Source organism: Liolophura sinensis, chromosome 9 (assembly GCF_032854445.1).
Source record: "Liolophura sinensis isolate JHLJ2023 chromosome 9, CUHK_Ljap_v2, whole genome shotgun sequence".
NCBI classification, from domain to species: Eukaryota; Metazoa; Mollusca; class Polyplacophora; order Chitonida; family Chitonidae; genus Liolophura; species Liolophura sinensis.
In genome coordinates, this window is record NC_088303.1 from 15,451,455 (window position 1) to 15,463,232 (window position 11,778).

The 11,778-nt window shown below is 39.5% G+C and overlaps 1 protein-coding gene across 1 annotated transcript; it reads right to left on the reverse strand.

Annotated features, from left to right (window-relative positions):
* Positions 1-2,414: 2,414 nt before the first annotated feature.
* On the reverse strand, positions 2,415-11,130 carry LOC135475372 (uncharacterized). The gene is made up of 5 exons (XM_064755238.1): positions 10,656-11,130; positions 10,002-10,181; positions 8,333-8,599; positions 5,978-6,062; positions 2,415-5,018 (listed from the first exon to the last, which is right to left on the reverse strand). Exons 1-5 carry the CDS (start codon positions 10,882-10,884, stop codon positions 4,307-4,309), a joined length of 1,473 nt encoding a protein of 490 aa, XP_064611308.1. The 5' UTR covers positions 10,885-11,130; the 3' UTR covers positions 2,415-4,306.
* Between the last annotated feature and the right edge of the window lie 648 nt (positions 11,131-11,778).

Here is an 11,778-nt window from a genome sequence, read left to right on the forward strand (position 1 = left end):
TAACATGAATTTATGGATAATTTTCTCTGGTCTATTTTTCAGAATACCATTTGTTCACATTATAAATCATATTTCATTTTTCTCTAACTCGTACGACTCTCTTTTGCTGCTTACTGTTTGTTCGCAGTATTTTGTGTAACCCACTGCCGCATAGTAACGTGAACTAGTTCGCCGGACTTGATTTTCTGTAATCACTGTTCTCATAAGTACATGTATTGGTCCTGCAGTCTGGAAACCAACTATTTTAACACTGTTTATCCTGTTGAATTGCACGGCAAAATTTTGTCTTACTGCTTACTAACTGCTTTCCGACAATGCTGCAACGCTCGGTTCCCGTTTAAAGTTAAGGCATGGGCCCAATTCTAGGCTCCTGATTCGCTGAAAGTAGTCCCGTGATATTTGTTCTGAAGTCTATAAATACGAGTGCAATCCATCATAGGGTTAATTCATCCTGCTCATCTCTCGACAAAACCTGAATACATATACTCCCTCCTCTCTGCCTTTGGATTTACCTTAATTAGCTATGGTGTGTGTCACATATTAATATAATTCGCTCTATGGCAGTGCATTAGTGAGCAGCATTACATTTCCCTATGTATCCAGGCCCCGGTATGTGAATATAACAAAATCTTGGTGGGTTGTCAACCACGCCGAGATATTGTTGAATGTGTCCTTTGTTGGAGTTTAATACCATGTGAGATTTGTCCTGGGATTCTACCAAAATAAAACACTGTTGATTTGATTTTGGCTGAAATATCTCGTTGACTCTTTCCTTCCTGATATTCCAGTATATTCCAGTATATTGTTCATTATGTACCCTGAGGTATTTATAGATTACCGTTGATACAGTCGGTGGAAGGAGACTAGAACGATATCGCAATACCATAGTTGAAGTGAACGCATGTGTATAAACCATTGAAAGAAACAAAGGTTAAGAGTATTTTTGTGTTCTCTGACATCACTTCCTGTCTCATCATCGCGAACCTAGTGACCTCGGGTTCATTTAAGATTTCTGCACAAATTTTGTTAGTTTTTGACAGTGATGTAATGCGACCGTAAAGAGAGACGCATGCGCTGTCAAACAGCGTCATGTTGTAATTGCAATAACTTTCTGAGCGAAGTTAAAACCTTCTTTTACGTCACCTACCTATATTTAACCTATGCTTACAACACCAGCTGTCACAGCATCAAGTACCCGTTGTCGGCATAGTTTCATTTATAGGGATATCTGAGAAGCGGGTGAGGACTCGTTCCTGGGCGAGTTCACAATGTTTGAAACACGTATGGATAACGTGCATTGTTTACAGTGAATAAAGAAAGCGACACAATTTTAAAAACAAACAACATGGAAATATCCATTTGAGTTAATTTATTTTAAACAAGAAAAGTTTACAGTTTCAGAAGAATTAAATTTCGGCCTCAAGACCAATTCGAATGCATGAAGTACAAATCACACAGTATATTTCTACACAATACGTATTTCAGCCAATTAATTAGGTGTGCCTGAACGCCTCTGTTCGAGACATTCCACTGTAAATACCATGCAAAATATCATGTAGTTCAAGTTATAAAATACAAGTACTGTCCGTGCTTGGAAATATTCCCACAACTCCATGCAGAATCATGTGCATGGGTCAGCGGTATTCAAAAGTAATACGGGTATTACGATCTAGGTACTGTATGACAGGTGCGTAAACGCTATATTATGGCACATCAAATTTATGTATTTCGGATGCATCTACATTGTTAGCTAAATCTCAGATCCTCAAAGCAAAATATGGTTCAATCGTAAACTTTTAGTTAGACAATTTACATACCGTACTTTAAAACGATGACAATAACATATATACAGTTATATTTTGACAAAATAATACAGATTAATATAACATAGATTAATATAAAATAGATTAATATAATAACACAAACAATAGTTTAACCACAGCAAACTTTAAAACAATAACAAAAACATATACGGTTATACAACATATATAATATATAGTTTAAACACTATGATATAATAGTAACTGTATAATGACTGCGTGCACGTGTGTGGTTGGGTTAACAATAATGTAAATATGTATAAACATGTGAGCTAAATGTTATCACAGGAACATATTTAACATTAATACAGTGAACTTATTGCAGAACAGAACAAACTTACAGCGTGATATAAAAATATACATTTAAAGGATCTGGTGTGGTAAGGTGGCGAATCGGTCCCAGTGCAAGAAACTGTGCCCCTCAGCTTATATGCCAAGCTATAATCATGCACTGAAGCAAGTAAATATCCATGCTTTCGATTTATATGTAATAAAATCGAAAAATGGTAGCCTACTCTAATCACACTGAAATATCCTTTTTGCATTGGGCACAGTAGAGTGGTGAAAGCACTGCAAACACAAATGTGACTTATGAAAATATTTTCAGCCGGTGACAACCAGTCAATTAAATATACCATAATGTACCTTTCAGCCTTATAATTCCGCTACATATCACACATAGCAAGGCAAGTTAAAGACAGACGATCACACGTGCTCTCAAGCTGGATTTTCTGTTTTAGTTGCCACATGTTACATTATGGCATACCTTAACAATTATCAGTTCTAATTTATGATAACAGTTGTTTAATACAAGCTGGCCTATGTCTTCACTCACACAAAAGTATGTTTTCAAAGAAAAAATTGTGAACCACTTTCCCATAGGTTTACCACTGTTCCCCACATTGACTTGGTTAGTTCACTGTACTGTTAAGGATGCCTTGGAGAAGTTGTCAGAAACACGGATATTAAACTTGCCAAATTGTTACAAAACCGATCACAAGTTTCTATTTTATACGTGAGGATAAACGTTAACCAAACCGAAAGTGAAAGTTTAAGTGAAGATATTTTTCTGGATAAAGTCGATTTCCATTCAGTAAACTAAAAATACATAGCCTTGTTTGAACCGAAAATTGGCTTTTTTGTTCAGGGGTGCGCTTTTTGGCGGGTTTTTACCAAGCAACCGTCTCTTCTATAGCCATATAACTTTTATTGACGCTTGGACAAAGTTTTATACTACTAATTCGGAAAGTTACAGAATTGTACTTGGATTTTGAAATTGGCACTTTCTTATCATATCTCTCTAGGGCAGATTCTTAGACTTAACGTCCTAGGTTCTTTAATTTACTTATTTATTTATTTGATCGGTGTTTTACGGCGTACTCAAGAATATTTCACTCATACGACGGCGGCCAGCATTATGGTGGGTGGAAACCGGGCAGAGCCCGGGGGAAACTCACGTCCATCCGCAGGTTGCTGAGAGACCACCTCGTTCTTTAAAGCCAATTTATAATTTTTCATCACTTTTAGATGCGCATATATACAGCCAACTGTTTATACAGAAACAGATAGAATATATAAAAATTTTAACATAGTCACCAATGTCACCGACTTCAGCATGATCAGTTATTTTACACACAACTAAATTCATTGGTCAGATCGCTATAAAAAGAAGACCGGCGCTGATGTCGAATGATATGAGCCCGTGAGTTTGGTGTTCATGATCGGCTTATGGTGGAAATGTAAGATTCTAAACTAATTATACTGCCTTAACGACATTCCACAGTTGACAGACTGTAGTCTGTTTTTGTCAACGAAACAAATATCTGCCCACTTCATTTCATGGCGTTTTTATGTTGAAGTGTACGTGTATATGATACTTAGAATCTCTCCAAATACAGATCAGGGTCCACTTGCACAAAGGGATCGTTTAAGTTAATTGTAAATCACTAAGATCACGGTCGTAACCTTAACTTTCAATCGACACCCTCTTGCACGAAAGGATTGTATCTATAACAGTGGTAATTTATAAAATAAAAAAAAAAACATTACAATCGAGTCGACCCGGATGAAAACATTTACAATCGCCCCAGAATTATCGTAACGTTTAGTAGCCTTCTATATGTAGCAGTTTACTACTCCGTTTGCAGGAAAATTTGCTATTCATGTGATGTAGAACTTTTTTTAACATGAAGGCAAGAAAAAATTATCGACCGGCAAACTTTTCATTTTCACAGTCCACCATAATGTCAAAATCTGACATACGACAGCGATCATAAGTCCAAAAAGTTAGCAACGAAACTTATTTCTACAATAGTAAACTCAAGTAAAACTTACAATAGAGCGTAGCTATGATCCCTTTGTGCAACAGGGCCAAGCACATAAGCCCGGCTTTCCTAATCTGCTTTGAGCTTATTTTCTACTGTTAAATCTCCTCAATTAGCTTACAGTGTTCCCATTTATTACTGTGTCTGTCTCGTGATCTCAAGTTATGTGTCCGACCCAAACATCGGCTGGTAAAGGTTCTCATGATTGTGACGATTTGCTGACAACGTATCTATACCAAAAAGAGTTCCCGCGTTATTTCGCTCCCTTTCGGAAGACGGAAGGACAGCTAGAGTATCATTACCCGATGCCTGTGGCGTTGTTCCAGAAGCAGGGTAGGTCATGTTCTCATTGGAAGATACTCCGGAAACGGGCCTTGCAATCTGAGACGGTGATAGATATCCGTCAAGTTGTTTTCCGGAAGCTTCCCAGGTGGGTTGATGAAGGCCTGATTCTGCATCTTCCCACGCCGACTCGTTCTCCTCGGTGGATCGCGGCCTCTGCAAGCTGTCCAAGTTCATGCCTTTATCCTGTCTTCGCAATGCTTTTGCGTGTAAATACTCAGGAGCAGAAACTGCAGATTTCTCAGCCCCACAGTCTTCGTCAAATGGAATTGTGTTGTATGGGTTTTGCGAATCCCTCCATTCCCCACTGTCCTTTACGCAAGCCCCGTTTAATCCGTTCTGTTCTCGTTCCTTCCGGTGCGTCACATCCGGTAGTCTTTCCGCAGCTCCTGAGCCGTTACTGGCCTCTAAAGTTTGATTGATATGAGCGGCGGCAGACGGCCGATCAACTGGTTGTCTTTCACCACCTGCACCATACGCATCATTGGAGAAATGAATGTTCGGGATTGGGTTTTCTGTCCCTGCACGTCTTCTGACAAAAGAAACGACAATTAAATTTTACTGAAAACGTGAGCGAGTGTATACAGGACAGTTCCAGGTTTGGTTTCAGATGAAGTGCTTAGCATACAGTATTGGCAGACGTACGTGGCAAAGCCTGCCAGGAACCTGCGAATGGGTCGTGGGTAGTTTTGGGCTCTGTCTATCTCATTATACTACTACATGTGGGTGAAAAATTCTTGGGTCATCGCATGGCGGAGGCGACTAAAATTTGTTTCCATCTAAAGACGAACAACATAGCAAATGCAATAAGCATCAATAGAAAAATCATTTAGCACTTTGTCTAAAAATACCTTCAGTTACTTTTTTAGATTTGTATAGTTTTTTTTCACTGAAAGAAATGCAATCGAATCTTTATAGCGTCCGCTTCGAAATCAGGAGACCGGGATTAAACCAGGATCGGGTCATCCGAAGATTAAAAACTGTACTTATTGCCGCCTCACTTGGACCTCAGCACTGAGGGTTTAGAGCAAGGAAACAGGACTGGTTGGCCCGGTGTTAGTATAATGTGACAAGGTAAGGTGTCGAGTCTTGTGTCTCTGGCATGGAATCACCCTGTCACAAGAAGATACAGTATATGTACACACACCTAATTGCTCTTTATTCAAGCGTGACAATAACTGCTGTGGTCACACAAAACACACTCCGCTGCCAGCCATGCAGTCATCGTCGATTCTCTGTTATTTTATTGATTTGTTTATTTATTTGATTGGTATTTTACGCCGTATTCAAGAATATTTCACTTATACGACGGCGGCCAGTATAATGGTGGAAGGAAACCGGGCAGAGCCCGGGGGAAACCCACGACTGTCGGCAGGCTGCTGGGAGACTTTCCCACGTACGGCCGAAGAGGAAGCCAGCATGATCTGTTATTTTAAGCACCGCTTTCGAGCTGATAGTTGAAAAACACTATACTTTCAAGTAAATATTCACCTGCGCTGGTACAGAAACACAAGAAGGAGTAAGAGACTTAACACAACCGCCCCTGCGATGAGCCCTCCGATCAGTGGTGCTGAACCTGACAAGACAAAGCAAAACTTCAAATCCTAATTACATCATTGAGTGGAGCAGAGATGCGGGCGTAAGGTTGTACGATCATCGATGAAGGAACACAAAAATATGCCCTTTGTCCACTGTCATGTCAAGATGATGAAATTAGACTAACAATATGTATGATATATAAGATATTAAGATAGACCATCTTAATCCCAGAACCAACAAACCCTACCGCCGTCATACTTCAGTGAAAATTTCTTCAGCACGACATCAATTAAAATCCTTGAAATATTTCTCTTAAATCATACGCGTTATTTCCTAGTTTACTACACTTTGTCATGTCACGCCCCAGTATTCAGGGTTGCCTCCTTCCACAAAACTGACCGCCATTGTACATGTATAACTGAAAAAGTCTTCACTATGGAGTTATAATCAATGAATCTATCACTCTCCAAAGTATTATGCAATAAACACACAAGAAAAGATAGGCTGCATCATAGGTTTCCATACCAACATCCGTACTGCTGTTTTGTTATCTCAATAAAGAGCTCTACCGGTATATTTCCATAGAGAATGGTACTTCTGCACTCGCCTTTGTATAGAAGCAGCCCTTAATGGACTGCCTACTACTCTTCAAAAATAATTATCATTAAACGGAAAGTCAGTTGTCTGAGTGATACTAGTATGCATTCCGTTTTCGCAGCATTCTGTTATTGCAACAGATTATTCCGTTCAATATATCACAGATTCTATTAATTCAACATGATGAATTGTATAACATTAACTGGACACTATGTTGAATATGACACAATAGTATGTTATAATAACAGAATACCTTCTATAGTTCGTTTCTTTTAGAGAGTCGCCTATATTTAACTGTCTGTAAAATCAATCCTGCTCGCTACCAATATTGCCTTTAACCGGTCTCACGCAACAACCCAAACTCTACACATTGATACGTTAGACGTTCATGTTAGTACAAAGAAACTGCAGTTAGAATACTTTTTTTAATCCATAATGTTAAACTCCATACGCTTAGTTTCGACACCAAGAACTACTTGCCTTGGGTGACATCATAATTATTCAAAAACAAGATCTATGCTGGACAATGGGTGTGGAGAGTAATTTGTCTTAAAATGGCAGCATCAACAAACAATTAGAACAAACTCCATGCAATAACACAGCATACGCTACTGTCTCTAAGAATAGACTACATGGCTTTAATTTCCTAACATCCATCCCTAAATCAATACCGCCATGAGATCATATACTACAATTCATTTATTAAAATTATATTATAAGATTTCATAGATGGCAGTGTCAGAAACACGGTAAAGTCGGCAGCAGTTGAGGTAACTGGTGTCACCCACCTTCAAAACAAGTTGAACTCCGCCCAATACCCTGCATGTCACTGGTTTCTGGATAATTGTGACGTTACTCGAAGCAATTGGTTCTTGCAGTGGAAAGCGAGCTGATGGACTCTAATATTATGAGTTAGAAAAAGTGAAACTCCATTTTCCCAGCAAGAATAAGAACTTCAAACGTGTCCCTGTGTAGAGCTCGTGTTGTAAAGTGTCACTGACTGAAAGCAATTTTTGGTAGCGATTTTACAGAGAGCTGAATATACACAACTCTCCAAGAGAAATAGACTATAGCACTGATCAGACAACATATTTTCTGTTAAAATTAACAGGTTATTTTTTTTTTTTTTCTTTTTTTTTTTTTTTTTCCAGTGTGTAAAAACGTGTCCCTGTGTAGAGCTCGTGTTGTAAAGTGTCACTGACTGAAAGCAATTTTTGGTAGCGATTTTACAGAGAGCTGAATATACGCAACTCTCCAAGAGAAATAGACTATAGCACTGATCAGACAACATATTTTCTGTTAAAATTAACAGGTTATTTTTTTTTTTTTCTTTTTTTTTTTTTTTTGCAGTGTGTAACATTAACTCGTCCTCGCTAGCTAAATCTGGTGAGGATCTTTGAATATCAGGGACCGACTTCAAAAAACGTACGTAGTGTTAAGTAGCCCTTAGTTAAGTGCACTTTAGATCTCTGCAACACACACTGTCATGGTTACTCCGTGAAACCATACCCAGGTATCTGGTTAACTGAGGATATATACTCGAACAGCTCCACCTCGCAGACCTAAACCTCGCAGACCTAAACCTCACAGACCTAAACCTCACTCACATAATACCTAAGATTTTAATGCGTTAAACTCCCATAAAATAAACATAAATACATTTGGCTCCCCGATGGTCAACCTAGTTCCCACAACAATCGTAACCTATACCTGTGCTCCCTTCCGTTCCTACTAAAGAATTGCTACGTGGTTGTGGAACATTTCTTGAGATTTCAGAAGATTTCCCTGTTGTACTTTCTCTTCCTGTTGTGTCGTTTTGAGGTTTTGTTGGTGCGTTTGCTTTCATCGTAGTTTCCATCAACATCGTTGAATTTGTAACAACTGTTGTGTTCATCCTGGTTGTTGTTAAAGGTGCTGTTGTTGTTAAAGGTGCTGTTGTTGTTGTCGTTGTCGTTGTCGTTGTCGCAGGTCCCATATCTGAAAGTTGTACGCATAATTCAGATGTCATTTTACTGCGTGGTCTACTTCAAATTTAAAACGTATTAGACAGTCACGACTCATGACTGAGGACAACGACACTTTGTATCTGGTGCAACTGGTTTTGGCGTTACTATCTGCGCCCCATTTTTGCGGCATTAAAGAAGACAGCCCAGATTGGAATAGGTTAAAGGCCTTGATAAAACTTTGTCCAACCCATTACTGTGAAAGCCCGTGCCAAGTCAGTTTAAACGCTGATTATATCTTCAGTACAATATTCTTAGATGTTTGCGGCGTATAAAGTATATTTCTACTAGTGAAAGGAACCATCTATCTCGATGCGGCTCTATTATTTTAACACTTCATAGAGTTCAAGAGGAACAATGGACTTATTACTTATTCTCTTTCAATATATATATTATACTGTATATATATATATATATATATTTCATTTGTTTCATGTTTGTTTTGTTTAAATGTTTCATTTTCATGTTTCATAGGAATTCCAAGGTTTTTTAGGCCAGCCAGACTTCAGTAAGCCATCTATAACGTCACCTGCTGAGCCGTACTGGGCGGCCTTCTGGAGATCGGCTGAATGTATTGTTTTGGTGGATTTAAAGTCATAAGTACGTTTCTCAGAAACCCTCCTGCTACTATACTGTTTGTTAAACAAATTGTAATCTTTATAATTAGGACCACTAGCTAAATCTGGACACTAGTCCTTTATCTGATCAATGTTGAAAGCTCGATGTGTGAGAGATTAACAAGAGTAAAAGTGACAAACTCCTAACTGCATGCGCACCACTCTACTGATGTGTAGTATGGCGACAAGGGATGCACGTTCGGGTTGGAGGTTGAAGAAACGGAACGGAAGCCTGTCTTTTTCCGTCTAAACCACCGGGAAATCCCTCTTGTACCGTTATAGACATCCAGTACATTCCACACTGTTATCTATGTATTACACCCGTGCCCTCTGTGAGCCTGACCAATCAGTCTGACCACTGAATATGTACAAGCAGTATAGCTGAACATACAACAAAAATTAAAACACCCATATTAATGATGAAAATATGGTTATACTTTGTTCTTTTCTGTGCTGTAATAGTTCGTCTCTTGACCACCTATGCGTCGAAACAGACATTCGTATACGAGCCGTCAACTAATAAGGGCGCTCCTGGTCAATAATCGCAACGCCAATACCCGCGATGACAAATAAAACAAACCACCAAAGAACTAAGAAAGTACATAGTGTGAAAAGAGTACGGAATCACGCAAAGAGACCAGTCAACAGTTTTCAGTGATGTTAGAAAGATGCAAGGTATGTTAGGCGACTGAGTGAAATCAATATTCAAAACCTAAAGCCATATCTTTGCTACAGACTCTCATCTTGCCACATACTTACCATACATACAGCAGTAGTGGTAAGTACTGAAACCTGGTCCACATCGATAATCGTGCCAACGTCCACCATCGTCTAATCGCATTTGACCACAAAGTTCAAAACAACCCAAAAAACTACAAGATGGCTGACCGGAAGCCCAAAAGCTCCACGTCAGAGGTGTCCCTCGGGTTTGTCGATCACCTGGAAAATGTTAAGAATTACCCCATTGTTGTTTGATGATTTCACATTTCGTACCGTAATTCCTTTGGTCACAATTCATTATAGTCAGCATTTCTAACAGTAATCTTAACTAATAAAAATCATCAAAATGATTCAGTAAAAAGTCTGTCCAATATGTGCCAATCTGGAAACTCTTTAAATTTTCGCCTTGACGTGAGTTCAATTTAAAAAAACAACAAAATATTTTTAGAATTGGATGACTTTTGTAAGACATTAGGATGGGCTTCAGCTGTGGAGCTGACAACAGTTTTCCGCCTTGAGCTAAATGGGACCAGAGTCGGGCAACCGTGCAGTAGAGACCATGTTAGCTGGGCTAAACTCAATCACAAACTGCTTGCGGCGCCATAAACATGTATACAGATAAATCACACTGAAAGATTGAACTTTCCTCTTACCCGCAAAGGCTAAGCTACTTTGAAACACACATGTACTCACCATTAACCCACTCATAATTATTTGACTCCGTCCTGTCATGCGCACCAATCCACATCCCGTTCACCTTCCAACCGAGATCGTGTTTGACAGTGTTGTAGATGAAGTTCTGTGTTGATCGATTCTTGATGTGAACAAGATTACCTCCCCGCCTGTGACAATCGACCTGTGCTTCATTCCACGTTTTGTCAGTGGGAACAAATCGGTAGCACTTCCCACTGAAATCCCTCATTATTCCTCCGCTGATCTTTGGACATCTGTAGAGATCGCTGGATGATCCTGTAAAGGCTAGCCAAAGACAATTTTTTGAAACTGTTTGAAATGCTTTTACGGGATTGGAAGGCACTTAATCTGCGAGCGTAAGCATCTGTTACAGCTAATTGTACACTCCCTACAACAGGTAAAGGGGCAATAATCTACAATTGTGTCTTGTGTTTAAATTTTTTTTTACAATTCCTGGATTTGGACAAGATCCAAATAACTGTCAAAAAGGACGACTGCCACCGAACCAGGCTGTGCACAAAATGTCATGCAACTCAGTTGTTAACTAAACTTAATTTTTAGACAAAGCCATAACCTCCTCCCTTGACATTCATTAATAATTTTCTACTTCAATCCTTATGGACATTATGGACGGAAAATCTGACTGGAATAAACATTTACACTAGCGCATTGCCCATTTGTAACGTCATCATCACCTAATTTGAATAGGCCTATGGAACAGGTAGTTTTTCCAAAACTCAAAACTTTAATTCCTAGGGTTCTCAGTAACACACCCGCCAAATGTAATGTCGATCGAATGAATGGTTGTGGAGAATCCCGCAGGACAGACTAGCCGAATATCCTGTATACGCCCATCGTGGCCGGACCATATGCGGACAGTCGGGCCATCACACACGGACCCTGATCCAATGCCTACTGCCATCCTGACGCGATCGTCTGCCCATCGCGCGCCCATCCTGCCATCCCGACGCGGTCGTATGCCCATGGTGGGCCCATCCTGCCATCCTGACGCGATCGTCCGCCCGTCGTGGGCCCATCCCGCCATCCTGGATTTGTCAGTATTCATATAAACAGTTACATTGTTCTAAGGTTTTCACTCTGACTTTGCACAAGGTACGTAGAC

Bases quoted from the DNA above. Each gene is read 5' to 3' on its own strand.
- LOC135475372 (XM_064755238.1), bottom strand. From the start codon at position 10,884: ATGAGGGATTTCAGTGGGAAGTGCTACCGATTTGTTCCCACTGACAAA. The intron at 8,600-10,001 runs GTAAGTATGTGG...TACAACTTTCAG, and splicing joins CCACTACTGCTGTATGTATG to ATATGGGACCTGCGACAACG. The intron at 5,019-5,977 runs GTGAATATTTAC...TTCTTTTGTCAG, and splicing joins GTGTTTCTGTACCAGCGCAG to AAGACGTGCAGGGACAGAAA.